Below are 23563 nucleotides of genomic sequence, written 5' to 3' on the forward strand. Positions count from 1 at the left end.
TTAATAAAAATTATTCATTACTTATTTGAAATTAAAATTAAACTGAGTGTCCTATATTCTATTTTGCTAAATCTGGCAACCCTAGGCAAAGGGTCTTAGTTTAGGAATATGAGGAGAAGTAAGACAAGTAAAACACCTGGGAGGGCGTTCTTAAGGATTAGCATTTATCTATTACTAGAAGCCAGGTGTACAAAATTCATGCATCTGTGTGGGAGTGTCCCTCAGCCCAGCCTGCACCCTCTCCAATCTGGGACCCCACAGGGATCGGGCCTAAACTGGCAGTCGGACATCCCTCTCGCAATCCAAGACTGCTGGCTCCCAACCACTTGCCTGCCTGCCTGATTGCCCCTAACCGCTTCTGCCAGCCAGCCTGATCACCCCCTAACCACTCCCCTGCCAGCCTGATTGATGCCCGACTGCTCCCCTGCAGGCCCGATCACCCCCAACTGCCCTCCCCTGCGGGCCCAATCACCCCCAACTGCCCTCCCCTGCAGGCCCAATCACCCCCAACTGCCCTCCCCTGCAGGCCTGTTTACCCACAACTGCCCTCCCCTGCAGGCCCAATCACCCCCAACTGCCCTCCCCTGCAGGCCCAATCACCCCCAACTGCCCTCCCCTGCAGGCCTGTTTACCCACAACTGCCCTCCCCTGCAGGCCCAATCACCCCCAACTGCCCTCCCCTGCAGGCCTGTTTACCCACAACTGCCCTCCCCTGCAGGCCCAATCACCCCCAACTGCCCTCCCCTGCAGGCCCAATCACCCCCAACTGCCCTCCCCTGCAGGCCCAATCACCCCCAACTGCCCTCCCCTGAAGGCCCAATCACCCCCAACTTCCCTCCCCTGAAGGCCCAATCACCCCCAACTGCCCTCCCCTGCAGGCCCAATCACCCCAAACTGCCCTCCCCTGCAGGCCCAATCACCCCCAACTGCCCTCCCCTGAAGGCCTGTTTACCCACAACAGCCCTCCCCTGCAGGCCCAATCACCCCCAACTGCCCTCCCCTGCAGGCCCAATCACCCCCAACTGCCCTCCCCTGCAGGCCCAATCACCCCCAACTGCCCTCCCCTGAAGGCCTGTTTACCCACAACAGCCCTCCCCTGCAGGCCCAATCACCCCCAACTGCCCTCCCCTGCAGGCCCAATCACCCCCAACTGCCCTCCCCTGAAGGCCTGTTTACCCACAACAGCCCTCCCCTGCCGGCCATCTTGTGATGATGTGGGGGTGGCCATCTTGTGACAATGTAGGGTGGCCATCTTGTGACAATGTGAGGGCGTAGTTGTGTGAGGGCGCAAGGGCCACCTAGGCTTTTATTAGTATAGATATACAATTATAGTTTTAATGGTAACTTTTACACATGGGACAATAAGCATTAAGAAATTAAAAAGCAAAGTAGAACTCCCAAATAAACAGGAAAGAAAAGGAAAAAGAAACTAGATCAAGCCAGAAAAAAGTAAGGAAAGGGAAGTGAGAGAGTAGGTACAATAAATTATAAACATTGTATCAAATGGAAGGAATTAAGCAAATTACAGCATAATAAGTGAGGACTGAATTCCTCTATCAAAGAGCAGAGACATCAAATCTGTGGGTTGTTTTTTTTTTTAAAGCTCAACTCAGCTATACATTGTTTACAAGACATTCACCTGGTACAAACCGACAATGAAAGTTTGAAAATAAAAGAATAGGCAAAGATACATGAGATAAATGTAAACAAGAAAGCACATGTGATTCCATTAATATCAGATAAAGCAAATTTCAACACTGAAACATGAAATATTTACAATCCATTAAAATGATATAACAGTAATATACTTTTTTGTATTAAAAAGCAGGCAAACATATAGAGCATAAACTCCTAAAATATAAAGAGAGCTTGACCAGAAATACAAGTATAGTAACAGATAATATAGCTTTTTCAGAAATTGACAAATTAAGTAGTCAAAAATAAGTTTATATCTAGGAATTTAATAATACAGGCAATATGTTCAAGGACATAGAGAGAACTTTTATTCCATCAAAAAGAAATACTCTTTTTGTTCATGAATCATGAACAGAAAAATGATAATGTATTTATCTAAGACAAAGAAAATCTTAAGTCACAAAAGTTAGTAAGAGTTCCTATCAATTAAATCAATCATCATAAACCAGTAATTCTAGAAAACCAAAGTAAGAAAAAGAAATTTTAAGGCATAACTACTTCAAAACACACTCTTCCACATAACCAATGGGTCTAAGAGATAAACAAAATTAAATTAGGAAACTATACAGAAATTCACAAAAAGAGGAACATTTTTTATCAAAACCTACAGAATGCAGCTAAAGCTATTGTAAATGTTTTCTTCATAAAAATAAGCCATAAGCTAGCCAACGTAAAATAATAGGAAAATAAGTAAATTTAAAAAGTAAATAAAAAGATATGAAAAATTTAAAAAGTATGAGGAAATAAAGATAACCAATGACCTCCTGTTACATGGGTCAATAAATGCTCAACCACTAAGCCACACCAGCCAGGCTCTCTATTAAGTATTGATTATATTAATGCAAATAGATAATATAAGCACATTTCAAAATCTAAAGGCCCTTCCCACCCCTGTCATCTAACATTCCTTCACAGTTCTCCCAGAATCAACTACTCTATCAGTTTTCATGCATTTTTCTAGAGAGAAACAGAGAGAGGGAAAGAGGGGGGGAGAGGGAGAGAGAGAGGGAGAGGGAGGGAGGGAGGGGAGGAGGGAGGGAGAGAGCAAATGATTTTTTTTTTATAAAATTACAGCATATTATATAAATTGTTCCACACTTTGCACAGTTTGTTTATTTTTAATTCAACAATATGTCCTGGAACTCATTCCATATCTTGGACATAAAGAGTCATTTTATTTCTTTTTATTTGTTATATAATTTTCATACACACACACACACACACACACACACACTATAACAAATTTAATCAGAACCCCGATTTACAAATATTTGCTATTAAGAATAACAAGAGGCCCTAGCCGGTTTGGCTCAGTGGATAGAGCGTCTGTCTGTGGACCAAAGGGGCCAGGGTTTGATTCTGGTCAAGGGCATGTACCTTGGTTGCAGGCTCCTCCCCAGCCCGGGCCCTGGTCAGGGCTCATGCAGGAGGCAACCAATCGATGTGTTTCTCTCACATTGATATTTCTTTCTGTTTTTCCCTTTCTCTTCCACTCTCCCTAAAATTCAAAATATCCTCAGATGAGGATTAACAAAACAAAAAATAAAATAACATGAGGACATCCTCATTTACATATCATTAGGTGACTTCTGAGTGGGAATTATGTCTTTAAAACCTCATCACCGCCTGGATGGTGTTGCTCAGAGTTTGAGTGTTGATGCATGCACCAGGAGGTCACTGGTTCAATTCCCAGTCAGGTTTCTGGCTCGATCCCCACCAGGGTGTGTGTGTAGGAGGCAGCTAATCAATATTTATGTTTTCCTCTCATCCTTGTTTCTCTCTCTCTCTCCCTCTCACTTTGTCTCTCTCTAAAATCAATAAAAACATATTAAAAAAACACCTCATCACCTTTGGGATCACCAACAAAATCAGACTTCCAAGTGTACAAAGACAATGACCCACTTCTGGATGGTGGCAACAGTGATAAGTTGATATCCTTTTGTGAGGTCTAATCTTGGAGGCCAACTGAGGTTGTGGAAGTTGAACAGTGGTAACCTGAATTCTGGAAAATGAAACAGAGACTATTTATGAATCGAAAGGCAAGCACATAGAGAGTTGACATTGACTCACAGGAAACTGACGATTCAGAGAGCTGATTAGCATGAAGTTAACACAGCAATGGAATGGAATCAAATTGACCTAGCTTTATCACTTCTTAGCTGTATGGCATTGGACAAGTTACTAGAGCGCTCTAAACTTTGCTTCCCTTATCTGTAAGATGGTGATAATTAATTATGCAATCTCGAAAGGTTGTTATGAGAATACAATTTTTAAACATCTAAGCAAAATATTTATCTTAGCAGCGTAAGTGTAGGTAATGAGAATGGGTTTGATAAAACCAAAAATAAAGTGGCCAAGAATACAAAACAAAACAAAACATCCCCCTATAAAAGGCTAGCATCCGTGGTTGTATTCCTGTTTCCTACTGAAAGATAAGACGGAAACCTATAAAATTATTTAACTTTTATGGAGCATGTGTTAATTGTTTCATAGCCATTATTCCATTAAAGTATCCAAACAACTTTATGAAGTAAGTACTATTTTATGACCATTTTACAAGTAAGGAAACTGAAGCTCAAAGGGGTTAAGTCACGTACCCAAGTCCTGATCCTTAGGGAGAAAAATAAAAGGCAAACCTTTGGCCTTCAGAGACACAAGGAAAACAGATTAGTGGCTTAATGACCTTTTCAAACCTGCAGTATTAGTATAAAGACTAAAGGAGACAATTGCCATCCCCATAGCAAAGCCAGGATAAGTAAAATAACAGGAAGAAACTTGAATTTTCTGACGAAGGTCTCAAGGCAAACCAGAACTTTATGACTTTCCTTCACCCAGTGTATAGAATGTACTCATTCATGTACGCCAGCACCAAAAGATAATATCTCAATGCGTGTAAGTACATCTGGGTAAGTACATAGAGCCTGTTGGAGCTAGTACTCTTAAAATAAATAGGCAACAATGTCAAATCCCTCATATTTACACTTTTATCTTGATCTTAGAGTAATTTCTTGCCTTTTAATATGAGAATTGAAGATAAAATACATAAAGTTCCTAGTATACAGTACGCACTATATAAATGATAACTATTATTATCCCATCTGGAACCCTAGATGTGACCGAAAAATGCAACTGAAACTGACCCAGTCTCAAATAAATAAAAAAAATAGACAAAATCATCACGAATCTTTTTAATGGCTTCCTCCTAGTCCAGTGATGGCGAACCTATGACACGCGAACTCATTTTTTTGGGTTGATTTTTCTTTTGTTAAATGGCATTTAAATATATCAAAGAAGTATCAAAAATATAAGCCTTTGTTTTACTATGGTTGCAAATATCAAAAAAATTATATATGTGACACGGCACCAGAGTTAAGTTAGGGTTTTTCAAAATGCTGACACGCCGAGCTCAAAAGGTTCGCCATCACTGTACCTAGTCTCTAGCAGTAGGACTGAAACGAGGCCAGCTTTCTCAAACATCAAATGGTCCAGGGCAGTTCTTCTCATTCTGGGACCTACTGACATTTTGGGACAGTTGATCCTTTGCTATGCAGTGGACTCTGCTGTGCATCGCAGTATGTTTAGCAGCATCCATGGGCTCTACTCACTCAATGCAAAAGCACTTTCACCCAGTTGTGACAGCCCAAAATGTCAACAGATATTGTTACAGTCCCCTGGAGAGAACCACTGTTCTAGAAAAAGGAAGGAAATACCAAAGAAAGGGCAGAAGTTGTTAATATGGACATTGACAGAGGTAGAAATTTGGCGGGATTGAGGGAGAACTAGGACAAATAAGACTGTATCTTCTCCACTTCTTGCCTTCAGAACACTCTTATAGAAAATATATGTAGATAGTATCTTCTCATAGGTAAGCATATCAATAATGATTACCCAATGATGGTAATAATAGTAAGACATTGTATTGTGCCAGGTGGTATTTTCAATAATTTTATATAATATGACCTTAACCCTCACAATTCTTTTTTTAAAATATATTTTTATTGATTTCAGAGAGGAAGGGAGAGGAAGAGAGAAATATTAACATCAATGATGTGAGGGAATCATTGATCGGAGTTGGACTGAGCCCGCAACCCAGGCATGTGCCCTTGACAGGAATGGAACCTAGGACCCTTTGGTCTGCAGCCCCACACTCTATTCCCTGAGCCAAAACGGCCAGGGCCCTCACAATTCTTTAAGGGAGATTCTATAATCAAGTCTATTTTTCTTGCAGAAAATCAGAGGCACAGAGAGGTTATGGGATGTTTCCAAGATGGCATTGCTAAATAGGAGAGCCAGGATTTCTCAACCCAGGCAGTCTGGCTCTGAGGTTGATCCTTCTAATCACTATCCTCCGCCTCTACTTACTTATGTGCCAGGGAGAACATATATAGGCAACAGAGGGTTAAGGTCATATTATGTAAAATTATTGAAAATACCACCTGGCACAATACAATGTCTTACTATTATTACCATCATCGGATAATCATTATTGATATGCTTACCTATGAGAAGATACTATCTACATATATTTTCTATAAGAGTGTTCTGAAGGCAAGAAGTGGAGAAGACAGTCTTATTTGTCCTAGTTCTCCCTCAAAAATGCTTGAGGCGCATTATTTGCAATTGTCATGGCAATCCTTGCCCAGGGTGCTAGAGCTATTAAGAGGCAGACCAAAATTTGAAAGCTATTGTCTTTCCTCTACATCTCACTCCCCGACAGAAGGTTAGGAGAGGAGAGAGGGAAAACGGCTGAATATGTCACTGAAAGGTTATCAGGAGTGTAAAAAGGCATTCTAGATTCTAGCAATAAAGCAAGGAGGAAAAACAAATGAGACAAGAGAGGGATAAAGATAAGAGGGGAATAAAGAAAGAACACTAGACTATAACCCAAGATCTCTAGGGCACTATTCATATGGCACAAAGAGATGGTCCTGCTTGCAATTGTTTGAGCTGCTCACATGCTTGCATTAAGCATCCCCACCAATTTTTGTGTATTTGTGCAAATCGTTTTACCTCGGGTTTCTCGTGTGTAAAATGGGTATATTACCTGGACAATTGCATCAGTGAACCGGAACATGCTTAAACAGCCCGCACGGCATTCGACATGAACTTATACACGGAATATATGGTTGCCACGGGCCTTACTATCCTGTGGCAGGTATACCCACAGCATACACACGTTTTTTTAAATATAAAAATCCCTTGAGCCCCCCGCCAGGTGGCTTAGTTGGTCGGAGCGTCGCCCGCCCGTCCGGCAAAGATGGTTGCGGGTTCGATCCCTCGCCCCACCCCCATCTCCGTCCTGACGTGCACGGGAGGCTACGGATGGATGTTTCTCTCACCTCTATATCTCTCTCTCTCCCGAATTAATTTAAATGGATAAATAAATATATCCTCGGGTGAGGATTTTTTTAAATCCCTTGAAGGAGAAGTATCACATAGGGCGGGGGCGGGGGCGGGGGCGGGACCGGGGAACTCAAGAGAGGATGGATTTTCCTCAGGATCATGTTGTAAACCGCACCTGACTTATCCCCCGCAACATTATTACACACAAACAGGGCGAACGGACACGGAGACACGCCAAGCGGCGCCAACAGAGCCCAACCGATGCCCAACCGACGCTCGGGGTAGAAACACTACAACTCCCAGAAGCCTCCGTTCCTCCCCAACCAAAGCCTCTCCTCCGCCGCCCCACCGAGAGTGGAAAGGAAATGTGTCCCCACAAAACCCCAACTCGTTACCACAACAACCTCCGCCGCGAAACGCCCAGGGATGGAGTTTCTCCCGAAAAGCCCGGTCGGCCCGGCCCCATTGGAATCGATCCGCGTCGCCCGCTCACCTTCCTCTGGCGGATCAGTTTGGCCAGCTGCACCCCCGACAGCAGCAGTAATGGTTCAGTCACAGGCGGTGCGGTCATCGAGCCGAACTTGGGGCCGCTGAAGGCTCGTGCGGCTTGGCCTATTAGGCCAATGAGAAAGCCCATCGCCTGCAGGAGCAGCAACTGGAGCCGGGCGGAGAACAGCTGCGCCATAACGGCTGGGATTCCGCCGGGTCCTAGTGCTGGACGGTCCCGTGCACCCTCGGCCAGAGGAGCCGGACAGACTAAGCTAGGAAGTGTTTAGGAATCCTTTCATTTGTGACTCCGAGATCTACCCACAATTCCACGGGAGCCGATTTGTCATCACCTGCTGGGTTCTGGGCCAGGGATGGGGGCGGAGTAAAGTCCTCCTAGCAACTGGCTGAGTGTAACGCAATCCATTGTTAATGCGTGGGAGCCCAACCCAGAAAAGTGCGATAAAAGAACGAACACTGCCTTTGAAGTTGCCAGTTCGGCCACGAACTAACCTTGGCCAGTTTACACTACTCTCATGAAAAGTAGGAGTAATTACTCTTACATCAAAGAGTTATGGTAAACACTAGGTAATTCAATGGCACAATTCATGGCACATAGTATAAATGGTAGGTGTTATTGATTTCGTTTTACCTGTGAAAAAAGTGTAAGTATGCCTTTGTATGTAAGTATTTAGTATGTTCAGCTAAATAACAAGAACCTCAGGAACATATTATCTATATCCATAGTATTTAATCCTTGTAAAATCATAAACAGTACTGATAAAATCATAAACAATACTAATAGATAAATTTTTAAAAATCTAGCCCACATCTCTCTCCAGATACTTGAATTCAGTGCCTGTCTGACATGGCTGCGTGAATGTCTCACAGATCCAGCATATTTAACGTGTTCAAAACTCATCTTCCCAAACCTGCTACTCGTGTAAATTCACAGGTGGCCTTTTCATCCACCCAGTCAGCCGTGCCAAAAATCTGGGAATCACCCCCAGATCCTTCCTTTTCTCTCAGCCTCATGAGTAGTCACCAAGTCCAGTTAATAATTTCCCCTCCTCACTCAGCCCTAGCTCAGACCTCACTAATGTTTCAGTGAACTTCTACAAATAACCAACTGATTACCCTGACTTCATTTAGAGCAGTGGTTCTCAACCTTGGCTACACATTAGAGTCACCTGGGAATCTTTTTAAGATCCTGATTTCTGGGCCTCATCCTCCGGAAACTGTTTCTTTGTTATGGGGTGGGGCCACAACATTAGTAACAAAGAAACAGAATTTCCAGAGGATGAGGCCCAGAAATCAGGATTTTAAAAAGATTCCCAAGTGATTCTAATGTGCAGTCAAGGTTGAGAACCACTGATTTAGAGTGTTCTTCCCAATATACAAATCTAATCATATTACTCCCCTGCCAATGGCTCTGCAGTGATTACCCACTTTCTTCAGGTTCAAGCCCCATCTACTTCATCTGGTATTCAAATATCTAATGACTGGTGTCTGAAAACCTCTGTACCTCGTCCCTAGCTCATTCTTTTCCTCAGGTGCTATGCTCCTGCCAAACTAAATTACCTAAAGGGTTTCTCTCACCTCCATATCTTTACATATGCGTGCCTCGCCCATACCCTCTCCATCTGGCTCAGAACAAGTACTGCCTCCTCCAAAAAGTCTTCCCTGAACACCAAACTAGGTTTCGTGCCACTCTTTTGTAACACCACACTCCACAGATTAACAATATCACAACACTTATAACCCTCTATTTCCATGTTGGATTTTTCTGTCTACTCCTCGTCTAGATGTGAACAGAGTCACTCTAATTCATCTTTGAATTGTCAGAGCCCAACACAGGGCTTGTCATGCAGTTAGTATAAGTTGGTAGGTTGAAGATATGAATATATGAAAGAATGAATGCTGAAGATAGGCCCTGAGCTTGACATTTAAAGCCTTGAGTAGGTGATATGTAAAGGTCATCCAGGAACTATTTTTTCATTTGAATAACTAAATTGGATACTGAAAGATATCATCACAGCAATTCTAGCCTAGTTGGAAGCGCCCAGTGGAATGCAGGTTAATCATGATAGGCACCTCTGATAGGTCCACTAAACACAGTTGACAGTAGGTTGTCAGAATCTGGGCTCCATTACAGTTTTGAGCAAAATCTATAGCTGAGTAAATCTTCTTTTCCCGGGAGAGTATTTGTCAAAGGGAAAGTCTTCCCTTTGCCTAACTTTTGACACTTTATCTAGATTGTAGATGACCTTTATCTGAGTCTATGGTGCAATAGATCTGGATCCAAATCCTATAATCCAAATCCTAAATCACGCTCACAGTCCTTGTATAAATAACTTAATGCCTTTGTGTTTACTGGTCTGTAAAATAAGAATAACAGCTATCTCGCCCGGTTGGCGTGACTCAGTGGTTGAGCATCAACCTGTGAACCAGGCGGTCATGGTTCAATTCCCGGTCAGAGCACATGCCTGGGTTGCGGGCTCAATCCCCAGCGTGGAGCATGCAAGAGGCAGCCGATCAGTGATTCTCTTTCATCATGGATATTTCTATCTCTCTCTCCCTCTTCCTTCTTCTCTGAAATAAATATATATATTTTAAAAAAGAATAACAGCTATCTCATGGTGTTATGGAAAATCAAATATATATATGTAAAGATTCTATAATGCCTCCCAATGCATCATAGCTCTTTTTTTCTTTTTTATTGAATTTATTGGGGTGACAATGGTTAATAAAATTACATGGGTTTCAGGTGTACAGTTCTATAATACATAATCTGTATATTGTATTGTGTGCTCACCACCCCAAGTTTAGTCTACTTCCATCACCATTTATCTCCCTTTGCCCTCTTCTTCCCCCCATCCCCTTTTTCTCTGGTAATCACCACACTGTTGTCTGTGTCCATTAATTTTCTTAATCTTTCACCTTTTTCACCCAGCCCCACAATGCCCCTCCCCTCTGACAGCTAGCTGTCAGTCTATTCAGTCTATTCTCTCTATCTATGAATCTGTTTCTATTTTGTGTGTTAGTTTAGTTTGTTCATTAGATTCCACATATGAGTAAGATCATATGGTACTTGTCTTTCTCTGACTGGCTTATTCACTTAGCATAATGCTCTCCAGGTCCATCCATGCTGTCAAACAGGGTAAGATTTTCTTCTGTTTTCACGGCCCATTCTGTAAATATACCACAACTTTTTTATCCACTTCTACTGATGGGTACTTGGGCTGCTTCCAAATCTTGGCTGTTGTAAATAACACTGCAACGAACCTAAGGGTGCATAGAGTCTTTCGAATTATTGTTTCGGGTTTCTTCAGATTTATTCCCAGAAGTGGAATCGCTGGATCATAAGGGAGTTTTATTTTTAATTTTTTGAGGTAACTCCATACTGTTTTACACAGTGGCTGCACTAGTCTGCTTTCCCAGCTCTTTAGATTTGTTTGTACTCAGCAAAGAAACACAGTCTAAGTTTAAGAGATAGGATAAATTACATTTTGTCCCAAAGAGGAAAAACAATGAGAAATAATTGCGTGTTTGTGAAGGCAGTGTAATCTCCCTACTAAAGTCAGGGAGGATTTCTGTAACTCCACAATCAATGGTGGAGGCTCAGGAGTTATCCTTGACTCCTTCCTAAATTTCAGTTTCCACTATAGAGCTTACATATTAGCATGTCTGCAGTGAGTTCTCTACTCTCCATTTATACTGCTATGGCCTGAATTATGTGATAGTTTCTTAAATGGTGCTATGATGCCTTCAATCTGACCCTTTTCAAAACCAGTTACTACACTTAAATTTTATTTTATTTTCTGGTGAAGTAACTTATGCTTGTTTGGCCCATCTTTCATATCCTCATGAAAGTGAGTATTATCATTTTTATTATTTTACTAGAGGCCCGATGCACAAAATTCATGTAAGAGTAGGCCTTCCTTCCCCTGGCTACCGGCACTGGCTTCCCTCTGGCACCTGTGACCTGAGCTTCACTCCAGCGCCGGCTTCGTCTGGAAGGTGATCCGGAAGGATGTCCAGTCTAATTAGCATATTAAGCTTTTATTATTATAGACTAGGGGCCCAGTGCACAAAATTTGTGCACTGGGTGTGTGAGGGCGGGCGGAGTGTCCCTCAGCCCAGCCTGCCCCCTCTCACATACTGGGAGCCCTCAGGCGTTGACCCCCATCACCCTCCGATCGCCTGATCGGCCCCTTGCCCAGGCCTGATGCCTCGGCCAGAGGTGTCAGGCTTGGACAGGGGACCCCCATCTCCCCCCGATCACTGGCTCTGGCCCCCGCCCAGGCCTGAGGCCTCTGGCCCAGGAATCATGCCTGGGCAGGGGACCCCCATCTCCCTCTGATCGCTTGCTCCACCCCCCGCCCAAGCCTGACGCCTCTGACCCAGGCTTCAGGCCTGGGCAAGGGGACCATCATATCCCCCCAATCCCCGGCTCCGCCCCCCACCCAGGCCTGATGCCTTGGCCAGAGGAGTTGACCCTCATCACCCTCCGATCACCAATCACCGGATCGGCCCCTTGACCAGGCCTGAGGCCTCCGGCAGAGGTGTCAGGCCTGGGCAGGGGACCCCCAGCTCCCTGCAGTTGCAGGCTCTGCCCCTGCCCAGACCTAATGCCTCTGGCCTAGGCGTCCGGCCCGGGCAGCGGGGACCTGCAGTGGCAGCGGGGGGCGCCGCGATCGTGGGCTTTGCTTTAGGCCCAGGCAAGGGACCCCTAGCTCCTGGGACTGCCAGCTTCGACCGTGCCCAGCTCCCATCGCTGGCTCCACCCCTACTTCCTGCTATCACTGGCCAGGGCGGCAAAGGCGCCTGATTCTCCGATCATGGCTCCGATCATGGCTGGGGGGCAGGGCAAAGGCAGCCCTGGGGCCGCCTTTGCCCTGCCCCCCAGCTCTTAGCTCCCCCCTGGGTTTCCAATCACTGTCGGTGGCAGGGGGCTTCTTCCTGCTTTCCCTTTTGCCTCCCTGCATTGTGCCTACATATGCAAATTAGCCGCCATCTTGTTGGCAGTTAACTGCCAATCTTAGTTGGCAGTTAACTGCCAATCTTAGTTGGCAGTTAACTGCCAATCTTAGTTGGCAGTTAACTGCCAATCTTAGTTGGCAGTTAACTGCCAATCTTAGTTGGCAGTTAACTGCCAATCTTAGTTGGCAGTTAATTTGCATATAGCCCTGATTAGCCAATGAAAAGGGTATCGCTGTACGCCAATTACCATTTTTCTCTTTTATTAGTGTAGATAGGTGAAGACTTGATGTTCAGTGTTTTTCAAATTTGTTGTATTTAGAATAATGATGAACACCTTTTTCATATGATTATGGGCTATTTGCATATCTTCTATTGTTAATTTCCAGCCTGTTTATATCCCTTGCAAATTTTTCTATTGCGTTATCTTTTAAAAAACTTATTTGTAAGAGTTCTTAATTTAGTGAGGGTGTTAATTTTGTATATAACTTATTTGTTTATAGTATTTTTGTCAGTGAGTTTTTTTCCCTCTGAGCTTTTAAAAATATATTTTTATTGATTTCAGAGAGGAAGGGCGAGAGAGAGAGAGAGAAACATCAATGATGAGAGAGAATCATTGATCAACTGCCTCCTGCACATTCCCTACTGGGGAATGAGCCAGCAACCCAGGCATGCACTGACCTCCTGGTTTATAGGTCAACGCTCAACCACTGAGCCATACCTGCCAAGCCAGTGAGTTGTTTTTCATTTAATATTATTAAAAGTTATGTTAAACCATAAAGATAATTTAAATACTTATGTAAACAAGTCTGTTGAACTTTCCCATTGTGATTACATTCACCAATATTATCCTTAGTATCCTTTCTCAACAGTCTATCAATTCACAATTCACTTATGCTACCCCTCTTTTTTGAAAAAAAATTTTTTTCAGAAAGCTTTTTTTCTATTCTTCAGATAAATCCTAGCATGGAGTTGAGACCATTAAGGGTAGGGCAATTGCTAGCTTTACTAGTTTTACTTCCTGGCGGTTCTTCACACACATGCGCTCGTGCGCGCACACACACACACACACATACACACACACACACCCTGTGTTCTAACTATACCAAACTACTTGCAATTCCCTACAACAGTGGTCTGCAAACTGCAACTGCTATCCTATATAATAAAAGGCTAATATACAAATTGTCCTGTCAGGAGTTTGAGAAGCCGGGAGTTCGATTGCTCACTATGATGCGCGCTGACCACCAGGGGGTGGCGTGGAACATGGCGGGTGACCAGTGGTGGTGGTGGGGGGGGTTAAAGGTGGGAAGGTGCAAGGGAAGGAGGAGGTGGGGAGGCGGGGAGGCGGGGAGGCGGGGAACATGATCGACCCCGATCACCAGCCAGGCCTAGGGACCCTACCTGTGCATGAATTTTGTGCACTGGGCCTCTAGTTTAAAATAACTGGCATAAAAATAATAAACGAGCATACTCCCTAATATGTATGTATGTATGTATTATGTATAGACTACATTGAATTTTGCTAGTGCGTATATGAAGAATATATCATATGGACAAATATAAAATGTACATTATAGAACACAAAGAAAGAAATTGAGGTAGAGGATTTTTTTTAAAAAAAGTCCTATTATTTCCACACACTCCAATATATTATCTGTGCACTCCTGGAGGTATTGCTCACACTGCCCCTGCCCCCACCATGAAGATCCTGACCTAAATTACATATGCTCTATAACAGTCCGTTAGCTGGTGTCTACTTTCAGCCCCCTTTTTCCTGCACCCCTGAAGCATATACAACTATTTAAGCTTTAAGACTCAACTAAGACACCATACCTTTCAGGAAGCTTTTTCTGCCCACTACCCTCTCAGTCTGATTTAATCTGACTCTTACTTTGCATTTCCACAACACACCATATGTTGCCTTGTCACAGCACTTAGTACACTGTGCTGTAATGAAAAATCCTTCCTCCCCAAAGAGTGGAAATTCCTTAGGGTAGGGACCCTTTTTTAAAAGTTTAAGAAAATCAATAATATTTCTATTTTATATCGCTTCAATTAATTTAAATACATTTTATATATTTTTATATTTTAAAACTCTTAGTCATCTCTCTATCATCAGAGCCTGAAACAGGGTAGGCATTCAAAGAGTGTTGATTTAATAATTTAATGAGTAAATGAAACTATCATAATTTTGTTTGAGAACTCCTAACAGAGTACCCTCTCATACACAAACAAAATACTCAAGCAACCACATAAGCACAACCAGAATGCATTTGAAAATATATACTCATTTCAGTAAGCATATATTTATGATAAAAATATTAAACCTTTACACATGGATGCACATGCACACGATTACAGCTATGAAAACAAAATAATTCCTGCTACCCTTTCACAAATACTAACATAAAGACAAACATATACCTCAGCAACCACAAGCACCAGTTTAGGGGAGTCAAAGGTTGTGTGGCTTGATAAATGGTACCAAACTAGGTAAATTAATAAGAAATGATAGGATTTTGAATGCACATACACCCTACACCAAGAAAATTTGTTTTTAAAATATATTTTATATTTTAAAATTTATTTAAATACATTTTTGCATTTTATATTTTTAATTAAACTTTATCCTATATAATAAAAGGCTAATATGCAAATCAACCGAACAGCAGAACAACGGTCACTATGATGTGCACTGACCACCAGGTGGCAGACGCTCAATGCAGGAGTTTCCCCCCCTGGTGGTCAGTGTGCTCCCACAGGGGGAGTGCTGCTCAGCCAGAAGCCAGCTCAGGGCTGGCAAGTGCAGCAGCAGTGGCAGGAGCCTCTCCTGCCTCCACAGCAGTGCTAAAGATATCCGACTGGTGGCTTAGGTTAGGGGTCGCGACCCACATGTTGAGAACCGCTGATTTAGATCATCCTTCAGTTCTTTCATCAGCATTGTGTAGTTTTCAGAAACAGGTCTAGTACATATCTTTATATTTACAACTATTTTATTTTTTGAGTGACTGTAAATAGTATTGTATGTTTCACTTTGGTGGTCATGTGTACATTGCCTGCATATACAAATACAAACAACCTTGGTGAAATCACTTATTACTAAACATTTTTTGTAGATTATATATAGATTTTTCTATATAAACAATCATGCCAATTGCAACTTCCTTTCTGATCTGTGTGAATTTTCCTTAACCTTGCCTTATTCATTGGCTAGAAATTTTGGCACTATATTCAATATGAGATCTTCTTCCTGATCTCGGGGGAAAAGCACTCAGATTTTCACCATTGTGTATAATGTTACCTGAAGGTTTTTCAGATGGTCTTTGTCAAGTAGAAGTTCCTCTCTATACTGATTTTTCTAAAGATTTTTATCATGAATCAGTGTCCAATCTTGTCAATTTTTTCTACATTGACTGATATAGTCATATGAATTTTATTTCTTTTTTAAAAATATATTTTTATTGATTTCAGAGAGGAAAGGAGAGGGAGAGAGAGACAGAAACATCAATGATGAGAGAGAATCATTGATTGGCTGCCTCCTTCACGCTCCCAACTGGGGATCGAGCCCACAACCCAGGCATATGCCCTTGACCAGAATCAAACCCGGGACCCTTCAATACACAGGCCGACGCTCTACCCACTGAGCAAACCAGCCAGGGCTGAATTTTATTTCTTAGGCTATCAAAATAATGGCTTTATTTATTTCAAATGCTTAATTAGCCTCCTATCTCCAGAATAAACCCTACAAAGGCATGGTATATAATTCTTTTTATAAAATGCTCAATTTTATTTGCTAATATCTTATTAAGGACTTTTGCATCTATATCTACAGAGATATTGGTCTTCAGTTTTCTTCATTAGTCTGTCTTTATTTTGATTTGGTATCAGATTAATAATACCTTTATAAAATTAATTAGGAAGTCTTGCCTCCTATTTTCTAGAAGAGATTACATGAAATTGGTGTTAATTTCTCTTTAAACATTTAGTATAATTCTCCATTGAAACCAAGTGGGCCTGGATATTACTTTGGGGGAAATTTTAAAATTATGAATCAATTAACTATTAAATTATATGGTTAGTTAAATTATCTGTTTTATTTGTGTGAGCTATGGTATGCTGTGTTTTTTGAGTAAGTATTCCATTTCACCTGTTTGTCAAAATTATGTGTTTATAGTTGTTCATAATATTTTCTTATTATCTTTTGAGGCCTGCAGGCTCTGTAGTGATAGCACTTATTTCACTTCTAGTATTAGCAATTTGTTTTCTCTCTTTCTTTTTTATTATAAGCCTTCCTGGAGTTTTGTCAATTTTGTTGATATTTTCAAAGAACATGCTTTTGGTTTCATTGATTTTTCTCTATTATCTTTCTGTTTTTTATTTCACAGATGTCTACACTTATCTTTATTTTCTTCCATATGTTTCTTACACTTGTTTTGCTTTTCTTTTACTAAATTCCTGAGGAGAAAGATTAGATTACAGATTTGAGACATTTCCTGTTTTCTAATGAAGCATTTAGTGTTTTGAAAAACCCTCTCAGCACTGATTTTACCTGTGTCCCACAGATCTTGATACGTTGTAATTTTATTTTTGTTCATTTCAGTGGATTTGTTTATTTCCCTTATGCCTTCCTCCTTGGTGCATGTATTATGTAGAAATGTGCTACTTATTTTCTAAGTGTTTGGAGAACGTCTGGTTCTCTCTCTGTTATTGGTTTCTATTTTGGTTCCACTGCAGTCAGAGAATACACTCTGCATGATTCCAACTTTTTAAATATGTTGAGGTTTTGTGGCCCTGGATGCACTTGAAAAGTGGACATTCTATTGTTTTGGGGTGAAATGTTCTATAAATGTTGAGTATGTATCTTTGTATAGTTTTTACTTTTAGTGTTTGCTGTAGGTATTATATTACATTATATATGCATCACTTAACAAGTCTGATGGTGTCATAATATACCAGTACAAGTTCAGTATAAAACCTTATTGTGAATTCCAATTCAAGAGAGCAATGTAGGAGAATCCTGACCTCACCTATTTCCATGGACATACCAAATCTACAGCTGCATAAGGAACAATTGCCTCTGAAAGCGAAGCAAAACAAAACAAAAAACTAGCTGAACTGTTACACATTGGAAAAACAGGAAAGACCCCCCTTCAAGCGCAGTCAAAGTGTGCAGGAGATGCTGAAACATAACACCCTAGAGCAGCCGTGGGCAAACTACGGCCCGTGGGCCGGATCCGGGCCCGTTTGAAATGAATAAAACTATTGAAAAAAAAGACCGTACCCTTTTATGTAATGATGTTTACTTTGAATTTATATTAGTTCACACAAACACTCCATCCATGCTTTTGTTCCGGCCCTCCGGTCCAGTTTAAGAACCCATTGTGACCCTCAAGTCAAAAAGTTTGCCCACCCCTGCCCTAAAGCCATCCCCAGCACAGCAATCAACAATCAGGATGAAACTTACAACCCCCAACTCTTCCTGAGGAATCAAGGTTTTGAACCCCACACTTGGCATCCCAACTTTTACACTCTCACCTGGGAGAGACACTCCTAAAAACATCTAGTTTTGAAAGCCAAAGGGCTTGAGTCCACAAGATGCAAAAAGTTATGGCAAACTTAGAAATAGTTCTTGAGGGGCTCACATGAAAACTAACACACCCCAGAGTCCAGAGCCCAGCACAGAGGCTGCCAACTGAAAATCACCCAGACTTTCTGTGAAAGAGGTTAATTTGCTTATTGGTCTGAGGGGCAAGCATTCTAACTCAACACACATCCAGTTATCTACTAAAATACTCACCAAAGACAGAGGCCAGCAGATTCCATCTTTGCACCCCACCCCCTTTGCCTCATCCCAGGTCACTGATATATCCCATAAAGGAGCTTGCACACTCACCTGGTGCCCCAATTTTTGCATCTGCTGCTGCTGCTACCTCTAAACTACTGGACTGCTTGACTAAGTGGCTAGAGGGGCTTATGCTTACAGTTACCACAGGACTCTAACAGATAAAGAATTTTTTACTGGCTATCAACTCCAGAGCACAAATAGAGGCAACAGACTATGGTGCCTAGTCTGTCTATACAAGATACCTTTTAGTTTATCTTTATAGCTGAAGACTGGGAGCTAGGCTGCTAATTAGACACACATCTAAAGATTGGCTGCAATCCTCTGCAGAGACCTTGGAAGGCAGGTACTACAGTGGGGCCTTGACTTACGAGTTTAATTCGTTCAGAGACCGAGCTCCTTAAGGAGCTCGTTAACTGAAATTACTCTGTCAACTCAATGCAAAAAATCAGCTGAGAGAAGCTGGTATCTCAAAAAACTCGTTAGTCGGGACACTCGTAAGTCAAGGCCCCACTTGTATCTCCCAGAGGAGAGCCTCTACATGCACCTGGTATACCAGTTTGAACAAGCATTTGGTGGCCTGGTTTTTGTGCTTGTCGACCAAGATGTGCCCCTTGATTGACTAATTTTGCCAGGGAGGCTTGTGTTCATGGGTCCCAATGGATTGTAACAAAGAAAGAGACAGTTTGGGGTCTGCTAGCATCCCTGAAGCACAGAGATTTAAAACACCTGTGGTCTCTCTGTGAAAGAGACTTAACTTGGAGGTTTGGGCTGGGAAGGTTTCTGGATTGGCACACATCAAGCAGTCCACTGAGGTACTCTCTGGATGGAAGCCAGTGGGAAACATCTTTGCGCTCTTTTCCTCTTTTGCTCCTGGTTACTGTTATTTGTGAATGAAGTCTAAAACCTTATTTTTATAGCTGTAAACAGAAGAGCAGGTTTTTAATTAAACACACATCTAGGGGCTAGTTAACTGCAATTCTCTGAAGAGACCAGGAAGTTTGATGGGTGCCATCTTTGTATTCTCCTTCTGCCTCAGTCAAGGTCATTAGTGTCTCCCAGAAAGGAGTTTGTGTGCATATCTGGTGCTTTAGATTTTGTGTTTGCCATTCTACGTAGCTTATCTCTAATGGCCAACAAGACTTGGTTTTATAGGTTTAATGGGACAATAGCAAAGAAAGGAACAGAATTTAACTGTCTATTACCATAGGGCTCAGGACAGAGGGAGTAGTCAAAAAAAACAACATCAATCAGTCTTCCCCTCAAAGAAGTATATTTAAACATTGTAAAATATGTTGCCTAAGTGTCTTGCTCCCAATCAGTCTGAAGCTGAGTGCTGACTAAGATCCTTTCGTTTGAGACACTGATAAGTCTTAACACACACTGAACTACTGAGAGCCATTAAAAATAAAGTAGGCGGCTGGGATAGTACAAACATTTGAGATACAGCCAAACTGGTTTGGCTCAGTGGATAGAGCGTCAGCCTGCGGACTGAAGAGATTCAGGTTCGATTCTGGTCAAGGGCATATACCTTGGTTGCGGGCACATCCCCAGTAGGGGGCATGCAGGAGGCAGCTGATCGATGTTTCTCTCTCATCAATGTTTCTAGCTCTCTATCCCTCTTCCTTCTTCTCTGTAAAAAATCAATAAAATATATTTTAAAAAACACATGTGAGATACAACCATGAGTTAGGGCAAAGTTGAACAATTATGTTTGTCTACTATATGAGGCTACTTCTTCAAGATGGGGGAAGGGGGATATTTTATTTCATGCATAGAACCAAACAGAGAGACAAGTTAAATGAAGGAACAAAGAAATATATTCCAAACAATATAACAAATTAAATCCTCATAAAAAGATATTTTGGAAAGGAGGTAAGTGATTTACCTGATAAAGAATTCAAAATAATGGTCCAAAGGATACACACTTAGCTAAGAAAAAGAGTAGAAGAATAAAGTGAAAATTTCAGCAAAGAGAGAGAAAATATAAGAAAGTACCAACTAGAAGTCACAAAGATAAAGAATTCAATAACTGAACTGAAAAATATAATGGAGGGGTTCAATAGCAGACTAGATGAAGGAGAAGAAAGAATCAGTGAACTCAAATACTGGACAATGGAACTCACCCCATCAGAGCAGTAAAACAAACAAAAAAAAAGAATAAGGAAAAGGGAAGATAGCTTAAGGGACTCATAGAACACTATAAAGTATAATAATATCCACATTATAGGGATCCCAGAGAAAATTGAGAGAAAGGTACAAAAACATATTTGAAAAAATAATGACTGAACAGTTTTTTAACCTGAGGAAGAAAAGAGACATCCAGATCACAGAAGGCCAGACATTATCAAATACAATGAATCAATGCTTCCTATACCAAGGTACATTATAATTAAAGTGTTTAAGTTAAAGACAAGGAGAGAAACTTAAAATCAACAAGAGAAAAACAACTTGAGGGTCAACCCAGTAACCAAAAGGTCGCCAGTTCGATTCCCTCTCAGGGCACATGCCCAGGTTGAGGGCCCATCCCCAGTAGGGCCATGCAGGAGACAACTGATCAATGACTCTCTCATCATTGATGTCTTAAAATATGTTCAAACTTAAGTTTTTATCAACATAAAATAGACTGTTATAAATTTCTCATTGTAACCACAATGCAAAAACTATAATAAATACAAAAGATAAAGGGAAAGTAATCTAAGCATATCACTACAAAAAATCATCAAATTACAAAGGAAAAGAGAAAGAGACAAAAGGAACAGAGAAACTAATAAAAAGCCAAAAACAATGAACACAATGACAATAAGTACATTACTATCAATAATTACTTTAGTTAGGTGGATTACATTCTCTAATCAAAAGACATAATGTGGCTGAATGGGTTAAAAAATTAGACCCCAATATATGCTGCCTAAAAGAGACTTCCTTCAGATGTAAGGATACACAAGGACTGAAAATAAAGGGGTGGGAAAAAACATTCATTGCAAATGGGTGAAAGAAACCTGAGGTAGCTATACTTATATAAGACAAAGTAGACACAATACAAAGTCTGTAGTCTGATCCAAAAAGATCATTATATAATGACTAGTGGCCCAGTGCACAGATTCGTGCAAATTGAAAGGAAATAAATTAGAAGAAATATTTTAATATCACTATTTGGCCTTTCTCTATAATAGAAGTCTCAGAGATGAAAGAAAATTAGTAAAATGTGTATGAAAATAATATATAAACTGATTAATAAATAAACAATAACAACATGATATAACAACAACAAAGACATGATATAAAAACATGATATAAACACAACAGAAACATGATATAAAAAACATTGATAAAAACAATGACTGATAAATTGATTAACCTATTCTAATATCTCTCTGTATACCACATTTAAGAGTAAAAACACTTTCAGAGTGCTTGACTAATTTCCCTTGTGATGAAGTATTTACAACTTTAATGTCACATCTCTTTGACCTCGAGAGAAAGCAACATATACCTGACCATGTCCAAAAATGGGTTCAGGTAGGAATATTCCTATACTCTGTCTAGATTGGCGCCAGTGAGAGCTTTATATGCATTGCTCATGCGCAAGTCAACATTTATTTTTAAATTGCCAGTGCGCGTCATATGTACCGGCTGGTTGGTCGGTCAGACAGTCGGACGGTCAGACAGACATAAGGTCGGTCACTTAGCCTTTTATATATATAGATAATATATAATCCAACAAGAGGATATAACATTTCTGAATATTTGTGCACCTTCTATAGGAGCGCCTAAATATATAAAGCAATAATTGAGACAGAAATAAACAGCAATACAATAGTAAAGGATATTAATACCCCACTTACATCAATAGAAGATCAATAAGGAAATATTGGACTTGAAGGACATGTTAGACCATATGAATTCAAAGATATATACAGAACATTTAACCAAAAAGCAACAGAATACACATTCTTCTTATGTGCACCTGGAATACTCTCCAGGATAAATCACTTGTTAGGCCACAAAACAAGCCTTAACAAATTTAAGATTTAAGTCATATCAAGCATCTTTCAAACTACAATGGTATGACACTAGAAATCAATTACAGAAAAAGCTAGAAAATTTGCAAATGTAGATATTAAAGAACATGCTATTGAATACCCAATGAGTCAAATAAGAAATCAAAAGAGAAATTTAAAAATATCTTGAGATATGAAAACGGAACTGCAACATGCAGCAGGGAAGTTTTAAGAGGGCATTTCACAAAGACCAATGCCAACATCAAGAAACAAGGAAGGTTTCAGTTCAAGATAATGATGGAGAAAGATTCTAAATTTACCTCACCCTGCAGACAGAATTAATCTACAACTTCATATGGAGCAATTTCCTCTGGAAAAAACTTAACTAGAGAAGCAACCCCTTCTCACTGGGAAAATGAGAGGGAAATCACATTAAAGAGGGTAAGAAAGGCTGAGACACAATCTTGTCATAAATTCCACCCTCAGCATGGTGTCCCCCAAAGCCTGGACCTTCTCTTTGAGAAGGAAATAAATTGTACCCCACAGCAGACATACCAAATTGTAAGACTGGCAGCTGAGAGACTAGATCCCATAGCATCTGGTTTTGAAGACCAACAGGACTTGTACCTACAAGACTTACAGTGTTGTGGCACAATGAGGAAAGGCTACGAAAGGGCTCACATGCAGATTCACCCATCCCAGAACTCAGTACAAAAGCAGCCTTTTATATAGCACCCAGAATAGACTAATTTGTTAATTTTAAAACATTGATCTGAGAGGCAGGGACTTCCAAGATAGAGGCTGGTAGATGCCATCTTTCTGTTCTATCTCCTTTGCCAAAACTAACAGGCATCATCTTTTTTATTCTTTTTATTGTTTCTGGTGGGTTCCAACTTTATTCTAGCTGGCAGGTGCCATCTATCTTCGTATCTCTCCTTCCACGTTATTAAAGCTAGCAGACACCATGTTTTAAAAATTTCTATTATTTTTTAAAATTTTCTTTCATTATCTGTGTTTCTTTTTTTCTTCCTGTCGATAGCAGGTGCCATTTTGCATTCCCCTTCTGCCTTACTCCAGCCAGTGGGTACCATCTTTGTGATCTCCTTCTGCTACCAATATCTCCCAGAGGGGAACATTTACACATCTCTGGTGTCCTGTTTTTTAGGTCTGGTGACCTGGGTTTTACACTCACTGAACCCAGGGGAAGAAG

General features: G+C 41.0%; 1 protein-coding gene across 2 annotated transcripts in view; it reads right to left on the bottom strand.

The window, feature by feature from the left end:
- The window catches only part of FAAH2 (fatty acid amide hydrolase 2), a 49215-nt gene extending 41358 nt beyond the window's left edge, over window positions 1-7857 (bottom strand). The window contains exon 1 of one of the 2 annotated variants that reach the window (XM_081115392.1): window positions 7532-7857. In XM_081115392.1, coding sequence (XP_080971518.1) covers window positions 7532-7723 — 192 coding nt within the window. In that variant the 5' untranslated portion in view covers window positions 7724-7857. The remainder of the gene's footprint in view (window positions 1-7531) is intronic. The other variant, XM_081115393.1, reaches the window with a different exon arrangement.
- Window positions 7858-23563: the final 15706 nt, after the last annotated feature.

The sequence above is a fragment of the Myotis nattereri genome, assembly GCF_964212035.1.
Source record: "Myotis nattereri genome assembly, chromosome: X".
Lineage (NCBI taxonomy): Eukaryota > Metazoa > Chordata > Mammalia > Chiroptera > Vespertilionidae > Myotis > Myotis nattereri.